The following is a 13,109-nucleotide window of genomic DNA, read 5'->3' as shown; positions in this document are numbered from 1 at the left end:
GCCATGCCTGTGATCCCAGCTACTCTGGAGACTGAGGCAGGAGAATCACTTGAACCCAGGAGGCGGAGGTTGCAGTGAGCTGAGATCTCCCCACTGCACTCTAGCTGGGACTACAGAGTAAGACCCTGTCTCAAAAAAAAAAAGGATGAGGAGAGCGAAATGCAGACTTTCCTGGGGCCGCGTCCCCACTAAAAGGGCTGCGCATGTGGTGGCGTTGATGGGGAGGACGCGTTTGTCCCTGTGCACTCCGGCCTCTGCACATGTGTCTCGTGGGCCTCTGGAGGCTGGGCCCGCGGCCAGTAGTACCCAGCAGCGTCCTGCTTGCTTTTCCTGCCTGGTCTATCTTCCCAGCTGCGGACACAGTGCCCGGTGTTGACAGTCGGGCTTGTGTGGAGGTGGGGCTGGAAGCAGACACATCAGTCTGGCGGGGCGGGTGATGCCCGCCACAGAGCCCGGGCTCCCGTGCACCGGTGCGAGGCGCCCACGAGCCTGTTGGGCTTGGATGCCGCGCTTGGAGCGCACAGGTGCCGGGCCACCTGGGTGGGGCCACGCAGGCCGTCACAGAGGCTCGTCTGGAGGGGGAGCCCTCTTCCCTCATTCGTGGAGCAGAGCGTGCAGCGGGTCATGCCAGCCTGGCCTGGTACGGCCAAGCGATTAGGAAGCTGGCAGCCCGCGGGTGATGCTTCGGAGGCACCAGTGACTTGGTCCACAAACGTGGGCGTAAAAGGCCCCATGATTCAGGTGGAGCAATGGTGCGGTGCCGGCGCAGTGATAAATCCTCCCGCCCCGACGCCTTATGGATCATCTGACATTTCCAGGACGCAGCCTCTTCATTACCGGTGCTTGTAACGATGAATTAAAAATCCTTTTACACAAGGCCCGCTTGTACTGCTTAATGGAGCTCTGCAAGGAGGCGGTGGTTAACTCCTGCTCGCCCAGCCACCCAGCCACCTTCGCAGGCCACGGGCAGGCCGCAGGCATGGGGCACTCTCACTCCTGGTTACCCGTCCATCAGTCTGTCTCCAGGGCTCCCCAGCCACTGGCTCAGGGCTCCAGGCAGTCCAGGTGAGTCAGGGGCTCCGGCTGGCCGCCCGCCTGGGCCAAGTTAGCACCAGGTTCTCAAGGCGTGCTGTTGAGAAGCCCCTCACCTACCGGCGGGGCAGGTTCCTGGCAGTGGGCAGAAGCACCAGGAGCTTCTGGAAGATCTGGGAGGTCTGGGAGGGGCTTGGGATGAGAGGAGGCAGCTTCAGGGCAGCAGGAGGAGTGGGCAGTCGCACCAGCTCTCCCCGCTGCCCACAGTCCCGCCTGGAGGGGTAGGGCCGGTCAGGAGGGGCTCTCTGCTCCTCAGGGGTTGGGGTGGTTTGTGAAAGCAGGTTGGTGGACAGCCACTGCGCCTCTGTGTGACACGCTGAGGACATGGTGCCATGGGTGGTACCCAGCGGTGACCACCTGCTTCCTCCAGTCCGTGGTGCCCCGCAGACCTCCGAAGCCCACCCTGCATCGTCCTCACAGCCCTGTGGCCTCTGAGGAAGGACACTGAGCTGGGAACTTCGAACCAAACACCAGTACCTGGGCCCTTCCAGGCCCCCCAAGGGCCTTAGACCCTGACTCCCCGGCACACACTGGCCTGGGCCAGGCCAACACTGGACGCGGGTCGCGGCTCCCAGGAAGGGAAGTGACAGCCAAGAATGCCTGCCCGACCTCCTGTGGCCACAGCGTGTGGCATGACTGGACCTCGCCTTAGGAGGGGTGGCTCTGGGCAACCTCGGCCCCAGGCGCAGCTCCTGACAAACGGCCTCATGGGTCCTGGGGCACACTCTTCGCAACGTGGAGACGCAGGGTCACGGGCCGCCTGCCACCACGGGGCGGAAGGGGATGGTGCTGTGTGCCAGGCTGCCCCGGGGCTGGGTTTCTCCTGGGCCTGGGCTGAGGGGTGGAGGCCTGTGGGTGACGTGTTCAAGATGGCTCAGCAACCCCACCTGCCAGTGTCCAGGCAGGGCCTCTCCCCCACCCCCAGGCCCTCAGGGAGCACAGCCACCACTCGTACACGCCGGCCGCTCTGCTGGAGGGAGGGGGACGCCGTGCTGGAGCGCTGCCTGGCACGTGTTGTGTGATGGGAGAATTGGGTATTGACAGTTGAATAATGAGATCTCGATGCCGTCGATCGGCGCTGCTCCAGGCCCTTGGCTCGTCTGGCTTTTGAACATGGTTTATAGAGCAGTGACGGTGCCACTTATTAAATGCTTATCGGGGCCTGGCGTGGGTGTGGTGGTCGCCAGGGCCCCAGTGCTGACTCGGGCGGGTGTTGCCGACTGGGGCGGGTGTTGCCGACTCGGGCGGGTGTTGCCGACTGGGGCGGGTGTTGCCGACTGGGGCGGGTGTTGCCGACTCGGGAGGGTGTTGCCGACTGGGGCGGGTGTTGCCGACAGAGTGGTGTTACCCGACTTCGGGAGGTGGTATTTGCCGACTTTAAGACTATTTACCCGACTAAGTGGTGTTGCCGACTAGGTGTTATTTACCGACTTCTGGGTGTTGCCGACTTCGGGAGGTGATGACTGCCCGGCTTCGGTAGTGTTACCGACTTCGGGGAAGACTGATATTTGCCGACTAGAAGTGTTGCGAAACTGGGGCCCGGAGTGTGTTGCCGACTTCGGGAGGGTGTTGCCCGACTAGAGGCGGAGGTGTTACCCGATTCGAGCGAGGTGTTGCCGACTCGGGAGGGTGTTGCCGACTGGGGCAGGTGTTGCTGACTGGGGCAGGCTTTGCAGCAGGAGCGTCGCGGGATGAAAGGTGGCTCTCCAGTGCTCCCTCCTCACCAAGGAGGCTTCTCTCAGGGCTTCTTGTTAAAATCCGACGTAAAGGACCCGCACAGTGGCTCACACCTGTAATCCCAGCAGTTTAGGAGGTTGAGGCAGGAGGATCCCTTGAACTCAGGAGTTTGAGACCAGCCTGGGCAACACAGCAAGACTCCACCTCTACACAAAATTAAAAATTAGCCGGGCATGGTGATTGCGCCTGTGGTCCCAGCTACTCAAGAGGCTGATGGGGGAGGATCGCTTGAGCCCAGGAGTTGGAGGCTACAGTGAGCCATGATCGCGCCGTGCGCTCCAGCCTGGGCGACAGAGCAAGACCCTGTCTTAAAAAAAAAAAGAAAAAGAGAATCCTTCACTCTAACCATTCTAAAGTGTGCCACTCCATGTTTTTTAGTACATTCGGAGTTGTGTCAACTATCACACCGTCTAATTCCAGAACATTTAATCACCCCATGAAGAACTGGCCCCATTACCAGTCGCTGCCGTCCCCCACCCTGTACCCATGAGCCCACTTCCTGTGTCTGTGGGTTGCCATCCCTGGGGGTTGCAGATCACGGGGTCACACGGTCTGCACTCACCTGCATGTTCCCAGGGCACATCTCTGTCGCCCCGTGGTTCCTCTCTGGCTGAGCAACACCACGTGGGGCTCTTTGGTGTCTGTCCCAGCAGTCGCTGACACACGGGGGGGACGGGAGAAGACTCCCCAGGGGCTGAGCAGCAGGAGGCTGGGTCAGTGTGTCTGGAGGACTTGGCCAGGGAGGCTGCGGGCTCTGGGCTGGGGAGGGGGCCCCTCACCGGGCAGAACACAGGGCCACTCCCACCATGCCTCCCTTGAAGGCTATGCCGGGAGGGGCTGGGGCCTCCATCCCAGGGTCCCTAGGGAAGCTCCAGCCCCATGCCTCTGCCTGTGTCCCCGTCCCCAGAAATGCGTGTACTGCCGGAAGCGGATGAAGAAGGTGTCGGGTGCCTGCATCCAGTGCTCCTACGAGCACTGCTCCACGTCCTTCCACGTGACCTGCGCCCACGCCGCCGGTGTGCTCATGGAGCCGGACGACTGGCCCTACGTGGTCTCCATCACCTGCCTCAAGCACAAGTCAGGGGGCCACGCTGTGAGTGCCTGCCCACCTCATTGCCCCTGATCCCCGGCTCCCGCCCCACCGACGCCCACGCTGACCGTCCCCCACACCCTCTGCACCCTCCCAGGTCCAGCTCCTGAGGGCCGTGTCCCTAGGCCAGGTGGTCATCACCAAGAACCGCAACGGGCTGTACTACCGCTGCCGCGTCATCGGTGCTGCCACGCAGACCTGCTACGAAGTGAACTTCGACGACGGCTCCTACAGTGACAACCTGTACCCCGAGAGCATCACGGTGAGTATGGGGCGGGGCAGGGGGCGGGGCAGGGGGGGGGGGGGGAGGCTGGGAGCACAGCGACAACCTGAACCCGAGAGCATCACCGTGAGTGTGGGGCGGGGCAGGGGGGAAACTGGGAGCAGCCTGACTCCAGATCCCTCCACGGGGTCCCCTTGTCCTCAGGCCCCAGGCCCCTTCAGGAAAAGCAGTGCTCACTGTGTTGTGCAGAAACAAAGCAGAAAGCGACCCGCAGTCAGGGCTCTGCACCGCCCCTCTACCCCCGCCCCCGCAGCCGGCTTCGGGGCTTCAGGCAGAGAACCTTACTTGCCAGCGTGGAGAGGGTCTAAAACCCAGCGACAGCCGCCGGCGTAGTGTGGCCGGGACCTCACCTCCCGCCTGTTCTCCCTGCAGAGTAGGGACTGTGTCCGGCTGGGACCCCCTTCCGAGGGGGAGCTGGTGGAGCTCCGGTGGACTGACGGCAACCTCTACAAAGCCAAGTTCATCTCCTCGGTCACCAGCCACATCTACCAGGTAAGCGGGGAACCTGGTCGCCCCGCTGTGCCTTCGCCAAGCTCTTCTTGTAGGTGTGGGAACGGGAGGATCACACCCCTGCCCAGGTGCCTTTGCTGGGGCACTGGCGGGCGTGGGCTGTGGTTAGTGAGGCCCACAGGGCCCAGCTGAGCCTCGGCTCACCTGCCTAAGTTAGAGGCACGGGGCTTGTTCGTTTTCAAAGCTAAAGGGGCCTCCACTCGGGTGGCGTTTCCCTTTGAGACACCTCAGTGTTTCTTAACGTAAGTTCTCCCTTTCACCATTTTGGAGTGTATAGCTCAGTACCCCTGGGTTTTTTTTGTTTTTTTTTTTAATCAAGTTGGTGGTGAGCTGCTTCTCATGATTGTGGAAGAGAAATTATTTAAAAGTGTGGAATCTTAGACCCGACACGGTGGTTCACCCCTGTAATCCCAACACTTTGAGAGGCCGAGGCAGGCGGATCACTTGAAGTCAGGAGTTCAAGACCAGCCTGGCTAACATGGTACGGGGGTTTCTGGACGCTCAGTGACAGGTCAGAGAGCGGTAACCAGGCAGGGCCAGCCTGCATGGCACCGGGTCCTGGATGCTCAGTGACAGGTCTGAGAGTGGTGACTGGGCAGGGCCAGCCTGCATGGCACGGGGGCGGTCACCACCCGGTCACTCTCAGACCTGTCACTGAGCGTCCAGGACCCTGTGCCACGCAGGCCGGCCCCACCCAGTCACCACTCTTGGACCTTGCAGAGTCTTCCCTGCTCCTTGAGAAGGAGGTGGTTTCTGGGACAAGCCATCCCCGTGGCCAGCTCTGTGGGAGCTACCACCAATCTCCAGACACTGTCACTTCTGCTTAGCTCCAGCCTGCCCCAGGGGAGGCTCAGGCAGCTCCTTGGATTTCCTGATTGTGTTCGGCTTAGACCAAGGGCAAGGTTGATTTGCACCCCTTAGCCCATCCCAAGCAGCGGCAAAAGAGAATAATTCCCGCTCGGCTCACCTGGCAGCTCTTCTCTCAGACTATGAGTTTCAGGCTGGGCTGGGCGCGGTGGCTCACACCTGTAATCCCAGCACTTTGGGAGGCCAAGGCAGGAGAATCACTTGAGGCTAAGAGTTCGAGACCAGCCTGGGCAACAAAGTGAGACCCTCCCCCCCGCCAGTCTCTACAAAAAAATTTTAAAAATTAGTTGGGCATGGTAGTGTGCGCATGTCATCCCAGCTACTCAGCTACTCAGCTACAGGCTGAGGTGGGAGGATCGCTTGAACCCAGGAGGCTGAGGATGCAGTGAGCTGTAATTGAGCCACTGGACTCCAGCTTGGGCGACACTGAGACCCTGTCTCCAAAAAACAAAAAAAGAACAAAAGAAAAATATCTGCTGGGAAGCATTCTGGTGCATGTCGTACACGGCAGGATGGGTGGGGTGTGTGTGACAGTGACAGGACCCTCCGCCTGCCCCGGGAGCCTCAGAGTCCGGCCCAGGCAGGTTGGACTGGACTCCAAGGAGGGGAGGTTGAGCCAGGACCTCTAGAACACTGTGGAAGTTTGCTCCAGAGATCAGGCTGAGCACGTGCCAGTCTCCTTCCCTCAAGAAACCTATGAAGGTAATAGAAAACACGTGAATGAATGAATAGCCATTTATAACGCACACGGAGCACAGCCGTGCTGGAAAATGACAAGGGAGACTCAGGGTGGATCTTGACAACACCCCACAGAAGAGGCGCCGGAAGCAGCCCCCGCCCTGGCGGCGAAGGAAGCGGACAGTGCTCGGGCGCTCCCCGGATCATTGACATGACACCAGAGCCCGGGACGGGGCCGGCGTCAGGGAGCTCACCCCAAGGAGGCCGAGCTAACGAGACAGTCAGAAATGAGATGATGCCAGCCAGGTGCGGGGGCTCGTGCTACGATCACAGCACTGTGGGAGGCTGAGGCGGGCAGAGCGCTTGAGCCCAGGGGTTCGAGACCAGCCTGGGCAACACAGCAAAACCCTGTCTCTACAAAATAACAAAATTAGCTGAGTGTGGTGGCACGCACCTGTAGTCCCAGCTACTTGGGAGGCTGAGGTGGGAGGATCACTTGAGCCTGGGAGGTTGAGGCTTCAGTGATCCAAGATCACGCCACTGCACTCCAGCCTGGGTGACGAAGCAAGGCTCTGTCTCAAAAAAAAAAAAAAAAAAAGGTGTCGCATTTCCAGAGTGCTCAGGGGCAGGGGGCAGAGGCTGTGGAATCAGTAACAGGTGGTATTGGAAGCCAGCAAGGCACTGTGGAGTGCCCACCTGTCTGCGAGGTGGCAGCAGGACCTCAGTCACACGATCCTGCCAACACCCGCTATGTGGTGGCCGAGGAGGTGAGGCTGGAGCTGCCTGCCCTGAGGCCGAGGCCTGGTCAGTGGGGGCTGGGGCAGGCCCAGGTGACAGCAGGGCCGAGTGGATGGGACACCCACATGCCAAGGCCCCAAGAGCCCCCTCCCACCACCTGTCCGGAACACTCGGAACACGTTTCCTTCACACGTGACCCCTCGAGATGCTTCTGAGAAGTGCCAGGCAAGACGTCGCCACAGGGAGCCTGGGCTGAGGCGCGCGCCTCTCTGATTTCCTGTAGCTGCAAGCGTATCCAGTTTTCTCAAAATGTTAAAAAGCAAACGCTACCTTCAGAGCTCGCCCCGTGGAGACTCATAGTGAAAGCAGGTTCCAGGGAGGCGCTGGGAGGAAACAGTCTGAGTCTCCAGTCAGGCCCCAGTTCCCAAATTACCCGAGCACAGGTTTCCCGGGAGCCCGCGTGGACCCGGCAGTGTGAGCGCTGTCCTCCTGGGCGGTTCTGTGCCCTGAGAATCGGGGGCGGATCTCCCCAGTCTTCGCGACCCAGAAACCTGAGCCAGTTCCCACCGAGTTTCTAGAATGCGCCTTCCCTCCCGCAGGGCTGCGTGTGTGCCTGCCTGGGTCGCCGTGCGCCGCGCCTGCCAGACGCCGAGAGGCCGAGCTGGGGCCCGGGGCTGGGGAAAGGCTGCAGGGGGTCCTGGGACTCCTGGGGTGGGAGCTCCAAAACCTGCCGCTGCCCATGGCAGAGCGGAGCCTGGCCACACCGGGGGTGGAAATCGCTTTCCAGGGTGCTGGGGCTCCGACACCAGGACTCCTGCCCAGATGCTCCTCACTGGGCAGGCGCTGGGAAGGGGTCTTCTCCTGGTGGCTTCTCTCTACAAATGAGATGGGCGGGACGGGGCAGAGGGTGGCACCCAGGTCCTTGGTTCCCGGCAGGTTCCTCCACACATCCCTGGGAGATCTGTGCTGTCGTCCCAGGACATGGCCCAGAGGCAACTGGCCATCCGAGAGTTCACACTGGGCACTCCCAGCCCTGCTTCTCCCGCCACCTGTGCCAGCCAAGAGGCCTGTGGAACCCACAGCAGACTCTCTCCAGGGCCCACCTCTGTCTCCACCCCCAGCCATCCCTGGAGGAGTCACAGGGACTCAGGCTTGGCCGCCCTGAGGCCGGGTCTGCGCCCCCATAGAGAGGGAGGTGCTGTGATCCCAGGCTGCCGCCCTGCATGCTACCCGGGGCATCTGGCCCCAGACACACTTCTGTGAGGGTCTTAGTATGTGACTTTTGTACTCTTCTGTGACGGTCTTAGTGTATGCCTTTTGTTCGTTTTGAGACGGGGTCTTGATCTGTCACCCAGACTGGAGTGCAGTGACATCATTAGAGCTCACTACAGCCTCGACCTCAGCCTCCTGGCTAGCTGGGACCACAGGCACGTGCCACCATGCCCGGCTTGTTTCGAGTTTTTAAATGTGAAAAGCGAGCCCTCTGCTATGGGAACCTTCTCCCAGGAGCAGAACGGCGGTCAGGGCCGGGGAGTGACCCCTGCACATTTCCTGGCTTGGGAACACGGCGCCCGTCGCAGTTATGAGGTGGGCCTGGAGACACACGCCCCTCCCTGGCACGCCCTTCATGGGACAGTGTTGTGTTGCCAGAGGGTCCCTGAGAGAATCTCCGCGAGCCTGAGCTGGCGCCAAGCTTAACGAGGAGGAAGTGGGGCGCTCCCAGTGCCCCTCACCAATCAGGCATCTGCCGCCTGGAACAAGGCACCAGCTGGGGAGGCTGGAAGGGGGTGATTTGTCTCTGAGTTGAAGGGAAGAGGTGACCGAGCTGTTTTCAGGGGGCCACACGTAAGCTGGGGGCCCTGTCCTTCACCTCTGGTTGGGGACTCCTGAGCTCAGGCCCCTGCGTCCCCCTGCCCGGTCTCGCCTGCCTCCCAGGCCCTGTTAGGGCACTGTGCCTCCTGCCCGACTCTGTGTCCACCCAGTGACTCTGTCGCCTTGTCCTGGGGCTGTGTCTTCATGGAGACAGATGTCTGTCGAGCTGGGAGGGGGTGAGGGGTGAGGGCTCTGTCTCCATGTGGAAGCTGCGAGGCCCCCGCCTCTGCCCCAGGCTGTCCTGTCCTCCATCATCCTTGCACCATGGGACGGGACCCTCCGCCTGATCCCTGTTTGCTGCAGGCGGTGTCAGAGGTGGACGTGAGCTTCAGCTCGGCTGCATGTGGCCTCTAGCGGGCCCCGTGCACCCAAGGGGGCCGGCCTCCCAGCCCCTGAGGCCGTGGCCTGCCTGGAGCACCTGCCAGCCTGGCAGTGCCAGGCCTCTGAGAGCCACATCCCCTGCAGGTGGAGTTTGAGGACGGGTCCCAGCTGACGGTGAAGCGTGGGGACATCTTCACCCTGGAGGAGGAGCTGCCCAAGAGGGTCCGCTCTCGGCTGGTGAGTGCACGAGGCCAGCCTGGTGGCTCCGGGTGACTCCTCAGGGAGCCCATCTGGGACGAGGCAGGGCACAGACTGCGTCTTCCAATGGCGTAGACCACCCCTTCCTCCTGCACCTCTGCTGGAAGGGGGTCCTGGCCGCCCCGGCACAGCTGGCCCATGGGCTCCTGGCAGGAGACGCTTCCTTTGCCTTGGCTCCGGGTGCGCAGCTCCTGGGCGATGCCCGTCATGTGGGGAGGGAGGGTTGGAGGAGCCCTCCCCTTGTCACGAATGTGGAGCAGACCCACCAAGCCCCCTTGCCCTGCAGGACCTGCGCTGCCCGACCCCGCACAGGGCTGCCGCTGAGCCATCACAGGTTTTGGGGCACAGGTGAAGTACAGGCACCCAAGTTGTCGGCTTAAAAAAGCTTTCCTGAGCTTTTTCCTTATTAAACGGGAGCCTGAGTCCTGGAGGCAGCGGAGGCAGCGCTGGCTTTCGCTCCCGCAGCCCTCATGGGCCTCCTTTGTTCTCTTTCTAACCCAGAGGCGAGGTGTTGAGGGGCAGAGCCCATGGTGGGGGTTCCTACTCCTGGCCACAGCTGCTCAGCCACAGAGAGGCCCCTCAGGGAAGAGATGGGGGCTGGCACCCCACTAGGGGACCAGAGGCTGGGGCGAAGGGCAGGGCCCCTCCACTGGCAGGATCAGGGGTTTGCACGAAGATGGGAGCCTCTGAGCTGCCCCCACAGCGATCAGGGCTCTGTGTCCAGCTGGCTCCTCTCAGAGGCCGTAGACGGTGGCCGGGGCTGCGCAGAGCGTCTCCACCATGCTAACCCTGTGCTTCCGCTCTCCCGCAGTCACTGAGCACGGGGGCACCGCAGGAGCCCGCCTTCTCGGGGGAGGAGGCCAAGGCCGCCAAGCGCCCGCGTGTGGGCACCCCGCTTGCCATGGAGGACTCAGGGCGGAGCCAGGACTACGTGGCCTTCGTGGAGAGCCTCCTGCAGGCACAGGGCCGGCCCGGAGGCCCCTTCTAGGACAGCTGGCCGCTCAGGCGACCCTCAGCCCGGCGGGGAGGCCACGGCACGCCCCGGGCGTTCGCTTGCTGTGAATTCCTGTCCTCGCGTCCCCGACCCCCGAGAGGCCACCTCCACGCCGCAGGTGCCCCCTAGGGCGACAGGAGCCAGCGGGACGCCGCGCGCGGCCCCAGACTCAGGGAGCAGGGCCAGGCGGGCTCGGGGGCCGGCCGGGGGTGCACCCCACTCAACTACTCAGAATTTTAAACCATGTAAGCTCTCTTCTTCTCGAAAAGGTGCTACTGCAATGCCCTACTGAGCAACCTTTGAGATTGTCACTTCTGTACATAAACCACCTTTGTGAGGCTCTTTCTATAAATACATATTGTTTAAAAAAAAAAGCAAGAAAAAAAGGAAAACAAAGGAAAATATCCCCAAAGTTGTTTTCTAGATTTGTGGCTTTAAGAAAAACAGAACAAAACAAAACAAACACATTGTTTTTCTCAGAACCAGGATTCTCTGAGAGGTCAGAGCATCTCGCTGTTTTTTTGTTTGTTGTTGTTTTAAAATACTATGATTTGGCTATAGAGCAGGCAGGGAAAGAGGCCCAGTAATTGGAGGGTGAGCCTGGGGGTGGGCAGGACGCCCCAGTTTCGGCACAGCCCGGTCACTCACACGCAGCCTCGCTCTCGCCTCTCCCCGGCTCCTGGACTTTGATGGTCTGGGTACCAGTGCCTGTCCCCGCTCTGCGCCTGCTGGGAGGAGGCCCAGGCTCTCTGGTGGCTGCCCCTGTGTGCCTGGCCAGGGGAAGCCCCGGGGTCTAGGGCCTCCCTCCGTCTGCACCCATCTTTGCAGAATAAACTCTCTCCCGGGGTTCGTCTCTCTTTCTCTCTCTCACCCGAGAGAACCGCGGGGGTTCCAGAGGCTTCCTTGCAGACGAAGCACCCCTGGACCTCCCATGGCTCAGGGTGAGGGAGGCCCCCAGGCCCTTCTGGTTGGTAGTGAGTGTGGACAGCTTCGCAGCTCTTGGGGCGCAGTCCTGAGTGGGTCGGGGACACGGGGCCAAGGCAGGCCTTCGGGGTCCCATTCTCCTGCTTCCAAGCAGGGACAAGGCCTGGTGTCCTTGGTCCACCCGCCCACGCTGCTGTCTTGAGGGGAATCGGCTTCTTAGGAGTGGGTTGAGCTGATAGAGAAAAACGGCCTTCGGCCCAGGCTGGGAAGCGCCTTCTCCGGGTGCCTCTCCCTCGCCAGCTCTGCACCACTCTGGGGAGCCTTCCCCACCTTAGCTGTCTCCTGCCCCAGGGAGGGGTGGAGGGGATAATTTGCTTGTATTAAAAAACGGCTGAGGCAGGAGTTTGGGACCAGCCTGGGCTACATAGCAAGACCCCATCACTACAAATTTTTTACAGGTTAGCTGGGTGTGGTGGTGCACGCCTGTGGTCCTAGCTCCTCGGGAGGCTGTGGTGGGAGGATTGCTTGAGTCCAAGAAGTTGAGGCTGCAGTGAGCTCAGATTGCACCACTGCACTCCAGCCTGGGCAACAGAGCGAGACCCTGTCTCCAAAAAAAAAAAAAAAAAAGCAATGTTTGTATTATAAAACAGTGTCCTAACAGTCCCCAGGCTAGAGAGGACTAAGGAAAACGGAGAGAGTTACGCAGGAGCAAGCCTTTCATTTCCTTGGTGGGGGAGGGGGGCGGTTGCCCTGGAGAGGGCCGGGTGGGGAGGTCGGGGGGGTGTCAGCCGAAACGTGGAGGTGGTCCTCTGCACGCAGCCCTCGCCCAGTGTGGCGCTGACACTGTATTCTTACGTTGTTTGAAAATGCTATTTATATTGTAAAGAAGCGGGGTGGGTGCCTCAGCTGCCCTTGTCCCTTGGGGGTCACACCCATCCCGTGGTGGGCTCCGGGACGGCCTGCGTAGACGGGCCACAGAAGGGCAGGCCGGAGCTGCACGCTCTCCCCATGAAGGTGTCTCTGTGTCTTACTCTGCAAAGACGAGACAAAACCCAGCGCCCTGGTTTTCCCCCACCCGAGATGAAGGATACGCTGTATTTTTTGCCTAATTTCCCGGCCTCTAGGCTCATAATGAATTAAAGGTTCATGAACGCTGCGAAACCCCGTTCCGCGCCCTGGCACGTGTCTTCATTTCTGAGCCTGTGCTAGGGGGACCGATGTCGGGGCCTCCCTGGGGTGGGGCTGCCCGCGCCCCGTTCTCCTGGGAGAAGGTTTGCTTCCAGAGCTGGATGTCCCTCCCCTCCCACTCTCCAGCGTCCCCAGCACTCAGCGGCTGTCATGCCCCTCACACTGTGGCCAGGCTGGGTGACTGCTGCAGCAGACCCCATGATTCCCCCCCCAGTTCCCTGAGGGCCTGGGCCTGGCCTCACTTGTCCCAGCCAGCAGCTGCCCTGTCCCTGTCCCCAACCCAGTTCTGGTGACACCTGAGCCCCGGGAGCGTCGCTTGTGGTGGTAGCTGGCGGACGTGCTGGGGCTTATGGCCCTGGATGGCCACTGGGACCCCGCAGTCCTGGCCTGGGTCACTCAGTGCCCACCCCACCAGGCCTGGAGTCAACAGAGGGGACACTGGAGACCTGAACCTCCCTCAGGGAGGTGACCCTCCTGTGCCTGGTGTGCTGCAAGAACATGAAGAGGCCCCTGTGGCTGGAGCAGAGGGAGGAGGGGAGGGGGGAGGAGAGGAGGCA

The 13,109-nt window shown here is 61.4% G+C and overlaps 1 protein-coding gene across 1 annotated transcript in view; it reads left to right on the top strand.

The window, feature by feature from the left end:
• KDM4B (lysine demethylase 4B) overlaps nucleotides 1–12,529 on the top strand; it is a 181,533-nt gene extending 169,004 nt beyond the window's left edge. Inside the window, 5 exon segments of the mRNA XM_031659066.1 lie at nucleotides 3,737–3,922; nucleotides 4,017–4,181; nucleotides 4,575–4,694; nucleotides 9,333–9,425; nucleotides 10,258–12,529. Of these exon segments, the coding sequence (XP_031514926.1) occupies nucleotides 3,737–3,922; nucleotides 4,017–4,181; nucleotides 4,575–4,694; nucleotides 9,333–9,425; nucleotides 10,258–10,434 (741 nt within the window). The 3' untranslated portion in view covers nucleotides 10,435–12,529.
• Nucleotides 12,530–13,109: the final 580 nt, after the last annotated feature.

The sequence above is a fragment of the Papio anubis genome, chromosome 20 (genome assembly GCF_008728515.1).
Source record: "Papio anubis isolate 15944 chromosome 20, Panubis1.0, whole genome shotgun sequence".
In the NCBI taxonomy this organism is placed as follows: Eukaryota; Metazoa; Chordata; class Mammalia; order Primates; family Cercopithecidae; genus Papio; species Papio anubis.
Note: the sequence above shows the minus strand (reverse complement) of the source record. Positions and strands in the feature narration are given on the sequence as shown.